Below are 20191 nucleotides of genomic sequence, written 5' to 3' on the forward strand. Positions count from 1 at the left end.
TTTCTCTCCGTCTAGATTCTCTGTAACACTCAACCTCACACAAAGAGAGGTCCTTTTCAGGATGATGGGTTCCACGTGCTTTGTTTAGTATGTTCTATGGTGCCTTGTTTAATTAAGGACTTCACCAAAACCTTTCTACTCTGAACTTTCTGAAGCAAATGCTAAGGGATTATCCATTCCATTCAAGATAACTGACTGATCATCGCAGCATCTGCTATTACCCACAACTGCCTTATAATAGGGCATAAGAAAAGCATAACCCATTTTCTCTAGATAGACTATTTCAAATTTAAAAAAAGAATGTCTGAATACTTCTTTGTCCAAAACAGACCTACAGGGAAGAATCTCAAGGTAATATTAGCCAACTATCACAGAATATTCTGAGTTGGAAGGGACCCACAAGGATCATCAAGTCCAAATGTTAAGTGAATGGCCCATACAGGGATCAAACCCACAACCATGGTGTTAGTGGCACCATGTTTTAGCCAACTGAGCTAATCTCAGGGTATACTAGGAAAGCTACTTCAGTCTTATGAGGTGTTTTATCATCTAATACTCTCATGACCTCACACTACTTGATCTAACCCTGCCTTCAAGACAGCACTTGCCCAAGAAGGACCTTGTTCTACTGTCTGCTGAGAAACACAGCCCTTGGGTTCTTATGCTTCTCTGCTACATAGCGTACGATCACCTTTCCCTTCACAGATCCTGCTATCCCTCAGTCCTCTTGCCAAGGTGCAGGATCCCAAATGAGCCTCAGCACCTGGTAATGGTCTTATGCTCTGACACTGAGAGAAGGGATACTGCTGGTAGGAAAGAGGACAGATAGCCCATTACCAACACTGCTTTTCATTCCTGAGCAGAAAATGCTAATATCACTTGAATCAAAGTATTTTAGTAATTACAAATTTTGTGGCCAAAAATACCATTGTATATAAGCTAAACCTACAGGAGATGTTTGGAAGGGCTCTGCTGCTGAGTCAGTGGCCAGCAATCTGGTGAGGAATTGTTCTCTTCCATCTGCCACATGGAGAATGAATTGCATGTCATCTCTGGGCACTGGCCCAATGTCAGCATTTTGCATACTTGCTACTGGTTAGCAGATAGCTGAAACACTTCACTCACTAACAGTACTAAGGAAGTTATCCAAAACATTGTCATTTCTGTTTCCACTGACTATCTGGAGACCACTGAGAAACTCATCCTATTTGCTTTGTTGAAAGCTGGATTTCATCTCTAGCATGGGCAGTGGGCTCCTATTAAGGATTAAGGGGACTTCACATTAAGGGGACAGCCACTGCCAGTCTGTGGCATTAAGTCTTGCTGTTGTCTTTCATGAAGGGGCTGGGCAGGTCTGGTTTGGTGTAGTAGTTCAGTTTTGCGATTAATATTTTATTTTGTATTGAGAAAAAGGTTTGCTTACAATTTAGCCAAAAGAAATAACAAAGCTCACTCCTTTCTTCACCACATTATCTTTTCAGAAGCCATCTAGTCAGGCTTGATTGAGTCTTTAGATAGGATGAAATCAAGAGGATTCATTAGTCTTTTCCTTTGGTGGATCCAGATGAATCATTTGTTGCATCTTGCATCAACAGTCAACGAAATCTGAAGGGTGACAACTGAGTAGTTAAGGTTAAAAATTGTGTGTGTTTTTAAACAAAGGCCAAATAATGGAAAGTGATAATTACTGTCAGGTATATTTTTTCTTGTACTTTTTCTGCCTGAATTTGTGAAGACCTTGTTGGGTACAGGGAGGAAAGAGATAAAGGAAACTTGTAACTGTGAACATGGACAGAGGGTTCATGAGAAGAGTAATTGCCAAAACATGTTTAAATACAATTCAGAGGAAAAAGCTTTAAATGGGAACGGGATCTACTTTAAAACCATCACCAGAGTCAACACAGAAGCAACAGGAGAGGCCACTTCTCAGGTAATACAGTTGCGGCTATACCCTTAGTGCAAATTCTTGTGAGACACCGTTTAGTGGTGACATACTATAAAGACTCACAAAGATACAGCCATTAAACATAAAGCTGAAATCAGAGGAGAGTTAGTCAGAAATATTCCTCTTTTGAGTTAAAACTACACCCTCCTTTCTTCTTAATATTTCCTTATGTCTCTCATCTTTTCTTATCTCCAGATGGCTTCTTTTAATGGAGAGCATCTTGTTGGAGGAAAAATAATTGGGGTATTTGTGTATGTATAAATTTATGTAGGACGTCTCTAAAATGGAAAGGTCAACTTTCTGATGATGTAAGCTTTAAGTTGTAGCTTTGAAGTATTTTACTTGCTACTATTTAAAAACAGCCACAAATATCTTGCTAATACTTTCCATGATAACATGGAACAGTTCATAGGAATGAGGGTTTTGTTTTGATTTTTAAAAGATTAGATAAGATGGTGTCAAGTGCTACTTACTCTTTATGCAGTACAGATGTTATTCCCTGTCCTTGAATTTTTCCATTTACCTAAAATGGATATATAGTATTTTTGGAGAGATAGTTATCTACACAAGCCAAACTTAAAATACTTCCCCTCAGAGAAAGGGGAAGAAATAATTATTGAGAAATAACATTGTTCACACTCAGAAAAATGCAACGCTAGTGCTGCCACTAATTAGTGGATATACTGTATAACAATGAGCAGCACATAATGACAAGCATTCTGTCTTGCTCTTGCCCTCAGTTGCTTTATGAAATAAAAGCAGACCCAGGTCTGTACTTCAGATTGTAATAATTCCAGTGTTCTTGTAAGGTTCCAAGTTTAAAGCCCTGAGAACGGATGTAATTTATTCATGTATGTACTCTATACATCATGAACAGTAGCAGCAGTGATAATTTCTCCCTCTATCATGCCAATAAGCCTTTAGAGACCACTACCAGGATGGGTGTTGGTCATATTTATTGGGCTTATGGCTAAGAACATCTGTGCAATCAAAATGTCCATGGCCACTATCATAGTGACAGAGAAAGCCATTGGCCATCCTTGTGAATTATCTCTACTTTAATCTGTAGAATAAGAAAATGAAACTCTACTCTCCTTTTATGAAAATCTGAAATGTATTTGTTACAGTTTTAATTTCAGAAACTGTTGCTTAGGTACAACCTGAGAAGAACTGCTTTTGTCTTGCCCCCCCAGCTCTCTGCAGCCCTTTACAGACACAGAGCCAGCACTAGGACACTCACAGTGCAGCATTAGGAGGTGATAGAGCCCTCTGACAGCTCACTGTCTTATTTGCTTTGTATAAACTAAACCCGAGATCATGCAGTCTGTGGCAGGGGCCAAAACTGCCCCTTTTCTGCCTCAGTGAGCTCTAAGATCGGTTCTCCTTCTCCCCAGCCCATGTGTGTGGAGTTGCTCTTTTCCTCCTTTTTTCATTTAATAACATAGACTAGTGGAGCAGTGTCAGCTTTAAACCCAGAGATGATTCCACTGGCTGTAAGTGTGCAAGTATATGCAAGGCACAGAGTAGCTGTCTTGATGACTGTCTTTGGGCAAAGAAAAGAGCTGAATTTGGCACTTAAACATCTAACTTTGAGCAGTTGAATTTTATTGCGAAGAAGTGCAGAACAGACTCTATGCTCTTCTGTTACGATTTTGCAAATCTAGTTCTTCATGTTGTTTCTATGAGGGGGTGGAAAATAAAGGGCTTTTTGTTTTGGGCCCAGTGGATTATTTCCTGTGAAATCTAAGCCTTTTTTTCTTTCCTAGTTCTGTGCCCTTCCTCCAAACTGAGGAAAATTAGTTGTTTTCAGGCAGCCCCACACCCACTGAGTAGGGGAGTGTGTTCGCAGGCAGCTCAGCCGGAGCAACAACGGGAATGAGTACCTTTCCTGGCTAGGTGGCAAGGAACATCCCCTGACCTGCCGGAAACATGCGTCTACCATTTAGGTGTTTTAATTCTCTTCTATGGCAGTCTGATTTCTGGAAGTAGAGCTGCTAGTGTGTGATGTCAAATACCACTAGCTAACACGAATGGCGAGCCTGACTGGAAGAGTAACATTTCACAGAGGTTTCCGATGATTTTTTTTTTGCATGATCCTCTAATGTTAGGCATGACTTCGATGCCAGGATGTTCCCAGAAAGTTTTAGTTACGAATCCTGTCGTCAGCGCCGAATTACGTGGACGGTCAGCGCGGCGCGGCCGCGGGCGGGTGTCTGCGTTCCCGGGCGCGGTGCCGGAGGGTGAGCCCGCTCCCTTCCCGAGCCCGCTCCCTTCCCGCCCGGCGGGAACGGGCGTCCGGCAGGGGCGGAGCGCGGCGGGGCGGACGCGGCCGGGGCCCGGCCCTTTCCTTTCCTCTCCCTTCCCTTCCCACTCCGCGGCTCAGTCGGCGCCGCCACGGGCATTCGTCCCCGGCGCGGCGAGCTCGCAGTCCCGCCGGCTGGGGCTCGGCCGTGGCCGTGGGGGAAGCTCTGGGAGGCCGGGCGGCTGGCTCCTCTCCCGGCGCATGAGGAGCGGCCGGAGCCGGGGCTCGCCGGAGGCCGTAGGATGTCACCATTGTTCAGCTGGGTGGCCAAGGTAGGCGGCGCGGCGCCCGCAGCCCTCCGCGCTCGGGAAGTAAAGTCCAGCCTCAGAGTTTGCAGATGTTCGCGTCTGATTTCGAGGCAAGTCAGTCATCTCTGGGAAGGGAGCAGAGCCCTGCCGTATTGCTCAGGCAGGGAAAAGGAGGACCACTCAAAGTGAGCAGTAAATCAGACTGCTTGCTATCAGACGTGGCTTGGGTTGAGGGTTAAAAGCGAAGCTGCGGGTCTGACCGACTTGTTCTACCGTGCTGCGGATCTGCAAAAGGGGAGAGCTGTAATTAAAACTTCACAGAAGGACTCTGGAGAATGTGCAACAGCACTCCCACTGTTTGTTTTGGACTTTTTTGCTGGTTTTTGTCATACTCTGAATTTATGAAGAAGAGTAAGCTAGCTTTTAGTGGGAGACTTACTTCTGTGACAATGCACGTGTTTTTTGTGTGCCTAGGGCTTCAGTAATATTTTCCACTGTAACTGTGAAACTAGGTATCGATGCAAAGCAGTAGAGATGGTTGAAGAAATCTAGAATATAGTTTTGGCTGATGCCTAAAAAAAATTCCAAAGTAACAGTCATTCTAAATTTTAAATGAGCTGTAAATGATATTTTGTCTTGAGGCACAATAGAAAGCGTAGAAGAGGACAAGTGTGTGAAACAGCTTGCTGACAGGCAAGAATTGGGGAAAAAATACTTTATTATAATACCGCTAGACAGACCACATAAATCCTGGTTCTGCCTTCTGTTTTGCCAGGTGTAAATGGTCCATTGCTTAGTTATTTCTACATCCCTGTTCCTGACTATTTAACAGGTGAAATACCTACCCTGGGAAGATAGTAAGAGGGAGTGCTTGATATGTGACTGTGTTGCCTTTCTTCAGATTCTCAAATAGAAAGACTTGATTTATTCTGTTTTGAAAAGAGTCTGCTTAATTTTAGACGTACCCTGAAAAATTGAAATGTATCCTTTCCTCTTTCCACTTGTCTTTTTTTTTCTGTACAGCTGTCAGGTGGAATGCTTGTTAGAGTAGTTGTTTCTCCTGTGCCACTCTGGCTCTGTCCTGTGCATGACCTAAGTCCTGATTTGACATGTTATCTGAGGGAATTATACCAACTGATTTCCATGCTGACTCTTATAAATGTATCAGTCTCCTATACAGGTGGCTGCTGTCAAAAGATGAGTGATGCAGTTGAGTACATACTTCAAGGATGCCACCAAGGGATGGCCCATTTCCCCCCCTCGTTGTTTTCTTGTCAAGTGGACAAGAGAGGAGTTAGTGGTCAGAGAGGAGTTAGTCTTGGAGGAGGTCAGAACTTGTAGCACATGGAGTTGGCTGCATTTTTAGGGAAAAAGAAGCTGTTGCAGAAACACACTTCTAACTGCTTTCAGGAGTGCTTTCTGGGCTTTCAGAACTAATTATTTCAATGCTGATTCCTCACAAGTGTTTAGTTTTATTCTTTTAATGGCCATTAGTTGTCAGCACTAATTTGGGAGGGAAAGCAAAAGCAGTGTACTTAGAAATATAAAATGAAGCTTGTTAACAAAGAAAGCTTTCCTGCCTGCCAAAATCTGATCAGTAAAAATGTAGGAACTACTGCTGTGGGCTTTCAACACAAATGTAAGCCTTTCCAGTTTTTATAAGATGGTGGCCCATTCCAAAATGGGGAATGACTGTGGGTTGTGGACGGGGAAGGAATCTGGCCCCCTAGAAACAAAGCTGCCCCCTTGAGTCTATCACTTAAAAATGAGTAACCGCTTAAGTAACATGGGCGTTTAGTCTCACCATGCGAGTCCCCAGGCCTGCAGATACTTACATGTGAAGTAATTGACTCCCATGTGCTATAAATTTGGTCCCTAGTGTTTGTATAAACATTACTTTTAAATACGTCTTCATTACAGGTTTTTACGTGCAGTTTTCCCCAGCTTGTCTCCTGCCTACACAGAGGCTCCTTGGGGATGAATTTTGCGGGGTCATGGGGCCTGTTCTGGGCTGGAGGATAAAGCCCTGCTTGAGTATTACATGGGTTGGTGTTGCCCCCATTGGCCATATGGATGCTGACTAAACCACTGAATGATGACTCTGTGGATAATGAATTCTAAAGTACTAACTTGTTTTAGTCTCCTAAAATTATTTAAATAAAAAAGAATAGTTATACCTGTTTTTCCTGCACAGTTTGATACAGTCAGACAACTGACTTAAGGGAACCTTTGATTAAGCACCTAAAAACATAGTTTCTTGAAAGTGTAAACTAAGTTTACACTGTTGTGAGTAGAAAATACAGTCACACTTGTAGATACACAAAGACTATCTGTATTCCGTTTAGATCACTGAAGGAACTGTTACTAAAAGTAAAGTAATCATTGTGGAATTGAAATATACCAAAGCCTTCAGTCTCCAAAAAAAAAAAAAAGACATGTAGATTTTTAGATTCGTGGTGAGCTTGCACATCGTTAATTCACTAGTGGGAGATAATAATACAGTGATAAGTGTTAAGAGTAATTTTATTTCTGTTTCCCTCATATTTAATACAGCTTTAGTTAAAAAAAAATCAGTATTAGTTGTTTACAAATTATTTAATTTTATAATGCAAGTTACTATTCAGTAGCAACTTGACAGAAACCACAATTAAAGAATTGATTGCTAAAGAAATAGAAACAGTTCTTAGTGTAATAAATTGTATAAATAGAGATTTTCAGCTAGTTCTGTGGCTTATACACAGTGTGTCTTTCTATTTACAGAAAAAGAGTACAATATATAATTTAATAGCTGTGTTTAGCTTCAGCTTTTTTTGTCTAAAGGATTATAAACCAACAAGGAACCAGTAAAGAAAATAACTAAGGTAAAATGCAAAGCAAGGTTGCATTATTAAAATCAATAAATAAATCAATAATCAATAATTAAATCTTCTATAATGATTTTGCTGGTAGGGATCAATCCACCCTGGTCAGCTGCCTCCAATCTTCAGGACAGCTTGTGGGTGGGGTATGCTCCCAGTTCCCTCTTGAGGGGAACTGAGGGCAACAGAGTTTGTCACTACAGCCTGAGGAACCTTCGAGAATGTGCCACCAGCACTGGCAGAAAAGGGTGGGTTTGCAGTGTAGCTGTGCCCAGCTGGCTTGGCTAATCTTGGACCTTGGGTTGAGAAGCTGATCGTTTGGATTTCTGCTATGAAAATCAGGTTTTAGGGTATATTAACAGTAGTTGCTCTAAAATTCCCAATAGCAAAACAAGAAGTAAGTTTTTGGTTTGGTTTGGTTTTTTTTCCAAGGATGGCTGAGTCAAAATGGCCTGTGAGCTTTCCTCAGTTTGGGAAGCTCTCAGGCCATCAGGAAAGGAAGTTTCTATGCTATTCAGTGCAGCAAGGCCTGATTACTTGGTTTGTGCCTTGAAACATCATTGAAGAAGCAATTATGATAAAATCAGAAATATCACTTATGTTTCTTTTAATCCAAATTTAGCTTTACATGCTGTATTATAATTGATCTTGCTGATGTTTTGTCATTATTCCTACTATTTTCTATATAATAGAGTGCCTAGAAGACCTCTGCAGGAGCATGAATGAGAGAGTAACTATATACTTCTTAGTTTTGGTCAGAAGCTACAAATGAAATTAATTTGCCTTCTGCAAAAGAATGAAAAGGAACAAGAGACTGAAAATTGAGAAGGTCAAGAAATCGCCTCCTGCTTTCCTTTTTAAGAATGTTCTGAATGGATGATCTTGGCTTTTTTGCTGGTCAGTTTTAGAGTATATCACACTCATTTATGAGACTGTTTTGCTCCATCTAAACTGATGTGCCACTTTGCTTTGTTCTGCAGAGCTTCCAGCAAAGACCTTTGAACATATTTAGTCTCTCAGTGAATGACTTACATTTTAGCCAAACAAATCAAGGTTTGGTCTCTTAAGGAGCCCTCATAACCAGGCATTTTAACACTGTCTAAAGCCAAAAAACTTAGATGTTTGTTAAACCTCTCTTAAGCCCATCTTACTTACAGGATGATGAATTATTTGGGTAGGTGAATAAATGATGGTGGTATCCTATGGGGTACAACCATAGTTTGTGTCAGTACATTTACCCCAATAACCCTTTTTGTAAAGAAATTTGAATACTTGGATACTGTATCAAGAATCAAAGAGTTAATAGAGAATTAATGCTGGGCAAGAATTGGGGATCATTGGGGAGCGAAGGCTCAAATGCCGCAGTTTCATTTGCAGAAGAATCTCCTTGAAACCATTGGCACTGTGGGTAGGGCTAGAGGGACAGACCCTCACTTGTCTCCCAGGCTGGATGCCAGCAGAGCAACCAAGACAAAGTGCAGATTTCTGCCAGAGCTGGGTTTTGGTGCCCAAGATTGCACAATGCCCCTGTCAGAACACACTGCGTTGCTGCTCAGTGTGATTCTCCGGATCAGTTTATGTTGGGGTAAAATGTTGTTACCAATTGACAGCTTTCAGATAAATGCAGATTATCACAAAATGCTGAGCATTTTAAATGCAGTGTTTTCTGTATGCCAGTCACTCACCACCTTCCCCTGCAGGGGCCTGGCGATGACTGAGGAATATGCGCTCAGCATCTGAAATGAAGTCAGTCCTGTGGTGAAACCCCTCTGTTACTCAGCAGTTAAGTTCCCTTTGGAGCTGTTTGCTTTTATTCTTCATCCCTCCATTTCTTTTTCTGTGTGCCAGGTCTGAAATGCACCTGCTCTGCTTACATGTTCCCAGTTTGGTGGGAGAGGGCCAGAATACAGTCTAGCTCACGCAGCTTCTTTGTGGCTGGGCAGGTGTAGTAGGGCAGTGTCCTCAGCATTTGTAAGGTACATGAGGGGTGCTTTAAAGCTCTACTCTACTCTACACTAAGGAGTAGAGCTTTCCTTCCACAGTGAAATTCTGGGCCATGTAGATTGCAATTTACCAAGGTTGTTCTCTTGAATCATTTATACCTTTCCGAATTAATTTCTCATGAGTATCTTCTTTCAGATTCATGTCGACCTTTAGATTTAACAAGCCAAGCCCGATAAGGTAGCTGAGCTTGCTCTTTTGTACAGGTTCTGCCCTCTGCAATTCAAAACAGAACTTTTAGCCTCTAGTCAAAAGCTGTTTGCTTTCCTTTGCTGAAAAGTTTTCTGGAAATTGGTGCTAGCTGTCTTCATATAGTTAACATGTTTTGGGCTAACCAGTAGGAAAAATATTAGTGAATTCTGCAGTTTCAGGGAAACCTCCAGGTCCTGTCAGAGACAGATGGTACAACTAAGGGTTTGTTTGGATTTTTTGCCATTATATGCATATGTCTGCAGCACCAGAGTTTGAACTTTGTTTGTTTTACATTTGATGATCTAAAATACTGTTACACATCATAGCCTGCTTTTTTGTAAGGCTACTGTAATGAAACAGTCTTTTATGTGCACTAGAGGTGTTTCTGAGTACACAAAGGCAGCAGTTTGGCTCTGGTTCCCTAAGTAGAAGTATCTTTAGGGAAAAGTCAAGCAAAGCACCTCTTTCTTCAGAGATCAGCTTACAGAAATGCAAGAAAATTTGTAATTTCCATTGTCCTGAATATAGAAGCTGCAGCATTTCTGAGAAACTTCTGCTTTAAGGGGATGTTGAAACTTTTTTACTGTGCAAACTAAGAAATGCTTTAAATACTTTAAAATAAAATGGTTCAAAAGACTTCTCAAAGTTGAAGGAACTCAGGTTATGTATGGTATACAAAGGTTGACTAATGATTTAACAAGTAAATCCTCAAGAGAAACACTGTTAATTGAATTATAGCTTGGCTATATTTATATTTATTTTTTTTTACTTTAGAAGCCTTTACAGCTCAGCTGTTCAAGCTGAAATACTTATGGATGGCAATGATTGAGGTTAAAAAAATCTCAGCCTCCATTTTGTTAGTATTTTACTTATCAGTAAAGATACACAAACTATGTCAAGCGATACTTACTAATTTGTGTGGGGAGGTAAGGCAGTACAGCTGGGAAGAGCAGCTGGAACTCAAAGAGCAGAAGCTGAGGCAGGGAATGACATTAGTTACTGTGAATTGGTTTTATTACTGTATTAACTGTACTGAGTTGTATCTGAATTGTCAGTTATTCCTTTTTAACCAAGTTACAATAATAAATGCTGATGTGAATTAATGTATAAATATTAAATTTTAATGGAAGAGTTTTAATGTAAAACCTTTCTGAAAAGCACTGTTTGCTTACTGAGAAGCAAAAGTGAGGTTTTGGGCACCTTCACCCTGTTTCGGTGGACTAGAGCATAACAACAGGGTATAACACCTCTTTTCTCCTGTGCCTCCAAGGTCTCAAAAGACCAGGCCAGTATTCCCAGATCAGCTGGCCAGGTGTCTGAAAGCTGCAGTTATTAGCCTAGATGAAATCCCCTGTAGAAATCCACATTACTAAGTGGCAAACAGCAACAGGTTGTTCGAGGGAGACTGCTGGTGCTGAGAACAGGTTGTGTACTTCACTCAAGGAAGTAATTTTTACTTTGAACTGGCTTTTTTTTTACGATTTTTACTTTGAACTACTGAAATTAGGATTTGCTGCTATGAACCAAATGCCTGTTTGCAGTGAAATGCATCGCAAATTAAGATTTAGTTCTATTTAAATGGATGACAGTTCTGGTGCTTTGAGACAGCTCCACAATGCAGTCTGTCGCACCTGAAGTGGATTGGGAGAATCCACTCTCAAACACTTTTCTGGTCCAAAATAAAATAATGAAGTAGTCACACCTGTATTGTACTTGAGAATCCAGTTAGAGAAGCTGGACAAACAGCATATACACAATTTTAGAGTGGATGGCCGTGATGCAAGGAATGATGGCTGATAAGAGAATTAATTTTTTTATTGGGATGTTAGACTTTTGGCTACTGCATAGTGAGAATTTCAGGACTGAGGAGGTTATCTGGAATTTCTCTGACCTAGACTTTTGTCTGTCACTAACTGAAGCACTGTGAAGAGAGATTAAAAATGTTTAGCAGTGTGCATGTAAGCATGTGTTGATGGTCACATTTTAAAAACAAAAAAATTATTCATGGCCGAAGTATTCTTCCCAATTCGAAAGTTACTGGCTTTGGACTTGTGAATGTTTATACCTTTACATCACCACTATAATCAAAAACATAAATTTTGTTTTTCAAGGAGGAACCTTGAATATGCAGCAACCAAACAGGATTTTCAGGTACAGATATTCTGTGACATTGCAGGTTTGAGGAGAAGAGACTCTTTGTGCATAGTTTACACGGGCACACTCCCAGCTACTGAAAATGGCAAAGCTGAGCTAAACTAAACAGCTCCTTTTTTTTTCAGTCAAACATTTTGGGGGGTTGTGTGTTTATTTCAAGGAGCACTGTAGCCCAATATCTTACTTAACAGTTGCCCCTCTACATTAACTGGACCATTGGTCTGCTGCTATAGTACCAATGAGGTGAGCCCACTGAAGCCATTGTCATGGAAATTTCGATGGTTATCACTAAATGTTTCATGCTGGTTTTGTGTCTTTGGAAATTTTTACAGCTTCCGGTCTCCTCAAATGCAAGTCATGGAAAAGGAGATTTGTGGAAGTGCTTTGGAATTTTAGACCATTATGTACAAGCAGCCTGTGTTTAAAACTCTGGTGCTAGTTATGCAGAATCTGAACCGAAAATATGTACTGGAAGTTCAAATTTTGGCTAAGTCCCACTGTAATATAACCTGTAGAATTTATCATTCTGTGGAAGCAACATTTCTGTTTGACATACAGTCATCAAAGGCGAACTTCTGTAGACTTGAGAAGTGTGGGTTTTTATATGTGAACACAGTTCATGCAGCTGATGCTATTTTGTTTGTGAAGTGTGGAATCATATGAAAAAATATTTATTGTAGGTTGTTATAATTCAGTCAGCATTTTTTTCTCTGGTATTTCTAGGGATTCAGCAATGCTTCCACGAATGTTTATAAAAACAACCAAAAAGGCCTGGTCCCCTTGCGTATTAGGTGTGGCTGGAATAACAGCAGTCCATAGTGCTGTCATAACTTGGGGGGAAGAAGTTGGCATTAAAAGGAGTCTTTCCTAGAAGTATTTTTTCTTCCCTTCTTAATGGTTTCCTTCAGCTACTCTGTTAGTGTTCCACATAAAGCATCATTCTGGTATGCCCCTCCAGCTTCTCATGGAGATCCTGTAGGCCTATTCATCTGTGTTTTACAAATGTTAAATAATCACCACTCCCATTTGGGTTTCATCAGTAAGTGTTTAAATATAGAATATTTCAGAAATATTGTGAAGGTCAGAATTCAGTCACTCTGAAAGTGGTGTGACAATGTCAACTGTCCAGCTTGGCTGCAATTCAGCCTTTGGTAGCTATCAGACTGATTTATCCTTTTCAAAGAAACACAACCTTAATTTATGGAGAAGAGCGGAAAAACAAAAACTAATAATTAAAAATTTACTCTTAGAAGAGACTGGGTAGGCTTAAAATAGCAATTTCATAACCCAGAAAAGAGAACAGATTCAGAATTTGTGTGTTTGTATTGTTATAAATAGCAGCAGAATAAAGTATGGTGTGGATCAAATTTTGTATTTATTAAGTGGTAATACAAATAAATGGTGGGAGCTCCAGAAATGCTCATGATCATGGGACAACATGTATTATCGGAAGTCTTTGTATACACTCTGATTGTTTTGTTTTGTTTTTTTTTAATTGATTACAGTTCTCCACACAGTGCACTATCACACAGACACTTTGTTTAGGAAGACTCTGAGGCTGGGTCTGTTTGGAGATTTGAAAGTTTTTGTTTCCCATCAGTACAGCTACCTTGCTCTGACTGTGACGATAGAATAGTATCATTACTAATACAAAATATCTTGAGCATCTTGATAATATCTTCCATTTCCAATCAGTCTGGTACTATGTCTCTTCTATGCTGTGGGGTTTTTTTTATTATTTTATTATTTGTTGTTGTTGCTTTCTTACATAGGAATATGAACAATTTTGAGACTGAGACTCAAATTAATGAGGTTCCATGAATTTCTTCTCTTGTCATTCATCAGTTGCATCATTAGTAATTCTAAACTTCTGTCAAGCATCATGTAGGACTTGGGTACTGGTTATTGTTATTATGGCATTTATTTAAATAATCCGGATTATGCAGGTAAATGATTTGACTGCAGTTTTATATAAATGTAATGCTGTAGTACAGCTGATGGAGAAGGAGTGGAAGTATGAATTTCAGCGGTTACTCTTTGGTTACTAGTGTTTTCCTAGATGAGCTTCCAATCAGTTAGCACTGCCTGCTTAGGACAGGTGAACTGCATAGCACTGTACTGAGCTGACCAAAACAAAGTTGTTGGCACAGCCTGCAGATCTATCGATCTGACACTGTAGGTCTATAGTGAATTTGATACAAGACATAAATATGAGAGTTTTTCAGCAGGGAGAGCCTTCATGGCATTTTCATAATCTGGAGGCACTGCTAAGACTCCTTGCTCCTTGTTCTGAGGTACTCCTGGAGTGGCACCTTGGCTTGGCTCTAGGATGGCTTTCAGTAGTGATCCCGTAGCTCCATTTGTCTTGATGGCAACTTTTATCTATGCTTTGACAACTCTTCCTCATTTAGGAGTGAATGTGCAGCTTTATCTAAAAAGAACAGTGTCATCTTGGGTTTTCTGTTGAGACGTGCAAGCTCCAATTGACTGTCAACACAAGGAGCAAGCTTGGCTGCTCTGTGACAAACTGGGGAGAGACCAACCAATGCAATTCCAACATTTAAATGAAGAAATGAGATCTTGTTAAGATGTCCAAAATCATGAATAAGTGAAATTGTACTGTGTAGGATGGTATTGCAGGATTGCCAGGCATAGGATAGCTATTCTATAATCCTGCTTTGCAGATGATCCATTCCTACCATCCGTGTTGGCATTTGCAGTGAAATACTGGCTTTCAGGCAGTCTGTAAGTGAATGGCATGTTTTCCACACTGATTGTCTTCCTCTGAATACATCATTAAATAATGTTTTCAGATATCTAGTATCCCATCTGTTTTTCCTTTCTCCCCTCACTGTTCTAGCACACTTAAGTACCTTATGCAAACCTACTGAGTCTCTTACAATAACTTTCAGAGACACCTGATATAAGGATTTGTGGAACAGCCATTCTACAAAATCATCTTTTTTCCTGAGCTCTTTCCTTTTTTCTTGCTTGTCGAATCTGGACCTGAGAGGAATAATAGAATACAGGAAAGTTGAACTTTTCACCTGCTGTAAAATTTTAAGACAGCTTTATCTTCTAACAGAAGGGAAGCAGGGTCTAGTTCATCTATCATCAGCAGAAATTGGAAGGACTGAGCATTTAGGACAATGATCCTTGACTCTTTGGAGGTAAAATTGGCAACTCGCCTAATGTGATCTGGCTGCTTCTTAATGGAAAGGATCTTGAGTAAACAGCTTGCTCTTCTCTTTTCTGCCCAACAACATTACATTGATAGCTTCCAGTAAATGCAAAATATCCTAAGGAAAGCAATGTGTTTTGCGCTGTCCTTGATAATAGTTTAGCAATGATTTCTGACAGAGTTAAACATGACCTATCGTAACTAAATTTCTTCACAAAAGGATGAATAATGTTAATTCAAATGACATGATGTTTTCATGTAAATAGTCCTCAGTGAATCATAGGAGGTCAGAAAGCTTCCTGTGAGTAATTAGTTTAAAAATTCAGTCTAATTCTATAAGTTGTTAACAATTTCCCAATATGCTTCTTAGGTAATAAGGATCTTGAAAAAAATTGAGGGCTCTCTAGGTATATTGTTCTTCCTTCTCTTCCATGATATTGAATACACTGTACATTAGGAATGCCTGGTAGAAAACCAGAAACCCAAAACTTTAACTTGATAAAACTCTGAATTATTCTATGTCAGTATCATAAAATGTGTAGATATTCCTAAAATGTAGGAATAAAAGGCTGGCAAACACCTTATGTTGAAAATAAATTTTCAGAAATAAATATATTGTTATTTTGGGTGCTTTGCAATGTATTTTAGAAAAAAAATAAAAACTAGTGTCAACTACAGGTGTGGATTTCATAGAAGTATGCAGTTATTTGACAGGTTTGCATAATCCCATTAGACCTTCTGATAAGAAGCCATCACTAAAATACATATCTTAGAAAAAAGCCACCATAACTCAAACAACCCTAGACATTAGAAAACATTTGCTTTACAGATGAAAAGGGCAAAAACTGGTGAACTAAATAACTGCTTTTTAAATCAATGTCAGGGTGGTTTCCATGGGATGTTTAGCCATTACTTTCCCATCCTTTTCTCCTGTGAGTTGACCTGAGGCAGCTGAAATCTACTACTGCATGACAAAGCAGCAAAGGTGCTCATCCACAAGCAAATGAGTTCACAAAGATATTATACCAATCAGACAGAATGCTGGAAAATACTGATCAGCTTCTGCACTCCAGTTCCATTGGGCCTTTATCATTTTAACGTTCGAGTAAGATTCTTCCCATCAAAAAAGTCCTCTGTCCCTCTGCCTCTCCCTAGCAGCTCTAGGAAGAAGGACCATGAGACTGTCCATTTCCACAGGCAGTCTGTCAGCTCTGTGTTGTCAGAGTAAGAGAGATGGTGTTTTACTTTATTGCAGGTAAAGCTAACATCATATCAATCAAAAGCTTTCATTTCCCCCTCTACCTTCTCCCACGAAAACCTCAAAATAAATTTTGAGGGGAGAGGGATTTTGACGCCTGTTTGGATCAGCTGTCAAGAAGGTTATATCAGAAGTAACCTCAGTTGTAATGAGGACACACATCACAAATGGAATTTTCCTCCCTTCTTCTTTGGAATTGGATATTGATAAGAAGGACAGAAGAATTTCAGGCTTTATGTAATTTGAAAAGAAATTATATTCACTTCTGTCTATTTTGCTAACCCCTGTTTTGTCAGTTGTGATATTTTGATAACAATTTTGATAACTGTGTCAGAAGTCTGAGAGCAGAGGAGACCAGAGCCTGTACCCTAATGTACAAATGGAACTTACTCTGATAAATAATTTTTTCCCAGAAAAGATGTTCTTAGTAACTAATTAACTGTTTTAAATCCTGATATTGCCTTTCAGTTCTAAAAGATGACAAAACTACAAGAAATTCACCACCACCACCAAAAAAAAAACCACACAAAAAACCAAAAAAACAAACAAAACAAAAAAACCCCACAGAACTCTTGTCCTGAAAGCTTTCAAACACCATTGCTGTCTTTTTCCACTTATAACTCTCTAAGAGGAGGCTTCCTTCTGTTTCCCACCCCTTAGCCTCCGGCAGAATCCTGTCTCAATCCTCTGAAGGGAATTGCTTGCAATTCCATCCTGCACCCCTCTCCAAAAAAAGGATTTAATCTCTGTTGATAATGAATGAGCACAGATATTTCTAACTATTACTTTACAATAGGTATTGTAGTCACCTTATTCAGTAGTCACCTTATAAAATGTGAGCAAGGAACTCTGTAGGTATGACCACCAACTACTTTTATGTCTTGAAGTGCTGTTTTCTTTTGTGAAATTGTGCAAAAAGAAAGCTTTGAAACAAACTATGGAGAAGATAACACTATGAAGGTGTTAATACATTATTTGAAATATCTTCTGACTTATCCCACACTTGTTGCTTTTTATGATACTGAATGAAGGAGCAGTACAAGATGAAAAGAAATGGTTTTTACTATAAGAACAGAAAGGGGCTGGAGAAATACAAATTAGTGACACCATGTAATAAACCCACCAGGTATAGGGCAGAGTATACTAACATTCTTCCCAGAAGCAGATTTTGTAGGAATACCCCTTCAGAGCCAATCAAGTGCTCTTACACTGCAAGGTGTATTAAAAGCTTGTGGAGACTTCCTGTCGACTGCAGTTTGGTTTTGGACTGTGCATTTTTGTGGGGAGGGGTCCAAAAGTAAGCAGCAATCTGGGATATTGCAGTTCATTTTTGGAGAGTAGCCAGGTTTTGTTCCATTTTGGGCTTTAAGTAAGGTATGTCTTGAGAGCATGTGAAAGAAACCCTCAAAGTGTATCTGCAGCATGTTGCATCTCTCTTGGGGAGGAAGCACCACCACATAATAGAGCAGTCCAACTTCACTGGAACACCGAGTACAATGATGTTCTATTTCTGAGCTTGTTTACAATACTCTATAAACAGATTCTGCAAATATTGGTTTGTGGCTTTTTTTTTTTCTCCAAGGGGAAGAAAACCTTTTTGTGCCTCTTTAAATTGCATGGAGTGCTTTCCCATTCACATGACTTTGCAAAAAGTGTACCCTTTTCCATCAGCCTGGGGAGTCATGAAGGGGGTTCTCAAGCTGAGATTTGACAGTAATATTATGTCCTAGTTAGGACAGCTGAGACCAGTTCATCATGGTATGGGTGTAACCCAAAACTGTGTATTCTATAGCCTTCCATGCCATTTCCCAGAAACTGTTGTCAATAGACTATTGGCAGCCTCTGCCCATAGAGCCTGACTCCTCAGGCTATAATCTAGGTGTTAAGAGGCCTGTGAGATAGGAGGGTGCTCTTGTCCTCACACCTTTTGTGGAACTCCCCGCCCTGAGGGAAGTACTGAGCATTCCTGCCTGAACTGGAGGATATATAATCTTGGAGTCTTGGAACATTTTTGGAACCACTCGTGGGATCCAGAGGAGGACGGCAGCTCATCGCTCTCAACCAGACTGAGACCACCACCCTCAGCTGGGCTGCAATCACCACTTTTGACCAGACTGCAACAGCTCTCCCACCAGCGGGTTCTTCCCCTCTCCCTTTACTTTGGACTCAGGCAGGGCCCAAGGAACACCACTTTGTTCATGCCCCAGGGTACTGGGTTATACATTTGGGTTTTGTGGGTTAAGACCAATTGTTTGTTTGTATAATTGTACTTACTGTATTATTTTGATAAATTGTTATTCTGACTTATAGTCTCTCCTTTGAGTTGAGTTCATTTCCCCTGCTGGTTAACTCTTAAACCAGCACATATTAAAAGGAATGTTATACTATGAAAGTGGCATACAGTACTCATGACATCAGTCTGCAGTACTTAGCAGTCTTCTGGAGGCAGCATTTGACATGGATGGGAAGTCTAGTCGGCTTTACAGCTTTTTACAATAATATGTAAACTGTAAGAGTATGTGTTGGCTACATGGAGCTCCACTCTTGGTGCTTCAGAGTCATCAAAGAGGACACTAATGGCACTCACCAACCATACTCCAAGTCAAAAAAGCTACATTTAAACAGATGACTCTCCTCTGCCCCACACAGGATATCCTTTGAATTTTAGCGCACTCAGATTCATACTGTTACCAGCTTCTTACATGCATCCCTGCAAAATCTGAGTCTTAGCCTCACTTATCCCTTTCTCTGTGTAATGCCCATTCACACCTTACTAAGCAAAGCACACCCACAAGTAGACACGTGTGATTGTTTTTCCTTTCCTAGGCCCATGATGACATTCAGCCATTGAGCTCTCCCTTATCAGGGCTGAAACACCACCTCTGTTTTGCCTTTGTAGGTCTGGTTTCACAGTCCTTCCTGAGCAGAACACCTGCACTGTGGTTAGTCCTACTGGCTGCTACGGTGGCTACCCTTCCCAGCCCTCTAGTTGAGCTCCGACTTGTTCTTCTTTTCAAAAGACATTCATGAGATCCCAGGTTAAATGAGACACCCAATGCATTTTATGTACTATAGAGAGAAATGAGCTAGACCAACTGGATGGTGAAGCTACCAAGAGTGGCAAAGTACGTAGTTGTTTTATGAGCAGTGGGGATACAGCAGCAAAATTTTGGATTATATGTTGAGGAGTGAAGTCATGAAAGGTGAACTGTCTCTCGGTGCACCTGCCAATCTTGAGTACTGAGGGAGCTGTTTTTAAGAATGTCATTTTGGTTCTACCCATGGTGCATTTGTTACGCACAGAAAAACTGACAGGAGCTTGAAAAGATGGTTGACAGCCAGGGACTGGAAGAACTATAAATCTCCTCTTTCTCTGAATTAAATCTGGGTTTGAAAGTGGCTTTGTGGGAGGAATAAAAGTCAACAAATAGCAAAGGAAGAAAGCTAATAATTAAAGTATTCCATAGAACTGTTGATTAAGAGTCAAGGTGCGAAAATTTTTAAAGCAAGAATTGAAGTTAATGACTTGGAAAAGTCAGCAAGGTGTAGGAGACTATAGAACAGTCTCAAAGCAAGATAATAGAAATTAAAAAGCCTCTGAAAACACTTGAGATAAGACCTGAATATAAAAGGGCTTTCACTGAATTGGAAATTACCTGCAAAAGTCTGTAACTCTTTTCTACCTTGAATTTTTGCTAATACCAGGGAATAAGGAAATTCTGTCTTGGAATTCCTACTTGGAACTGTGCTGGATATGACCTCCAGTGCCTCATCTAAGTTTGAAGTTGAATCTCACTTGAAAGTTTGCCTTACTTTATGTGGGAGACTGCACCATCAGAGGTCACTTCCAAATTAATTTATTCTGTGATTCTGAAAGGAGAAATGGTGCATAATCTCAATTTAAAAGAAAAATAGTCCCACTAAAATATATTAATTTAAATGCTTTAGGTTTAAAAATGCTAAACTTTAGATTTTTTGAGTGGGGATAAATGTCCAAGAACTCAGTTGACCACTAGTGTGTGTTTAAGGAGTGATAAGGACAGGAAGTGCTG

At 40.1% G+C, this 20191-nt stretch overlaps 1 protein-coding gene across 7 annotated transcripts in view; it reads left to right on the top strand.

The window, feature by feature from the left end:
- The window catches only part of TBC1D1 (TBC1 domain family member 1), a 104591-nt gene that overhangs the window by 26947 nt on the left and 57453 nt on the right, over window positions 1-20191 (top strand). Inside the window, exon 1 of one of the 7 annotated variants that reach the window (XM_018068240.1) lies at window positions 4420-4519. The exons of the other annotated variants lie outside the window; for them this stretch is intronic. Within the exon in view, the coding sequence (XP_017923729.1) occupies window positions 4490-4519 (30 nt within the window). The 5' untranslated portion in view covers window positions 4420-4489. Of the gene's footprint in view, window positions 1-4419; window positions 4520-20191 lie in introns of those variants that run through there. 7 annotated transcript variants of the gene reach the window in all.

The sequence above is a fragment of the Manacus vitellinus genome, unplaced genomic scaffold (genome assembly GCF_001715985.3).
Source record: "Manacus vitellinus isolate BGI_N305 unplaced genomic scaffold, ASM171598v3 scaffold_0_pilon, whole genome shotgun sequence".
NCBI lineage: Eukaryota > Metazoa > Chordata > Aves > Passeriformes > Pipridae > Manacus > Manacus vitellinus.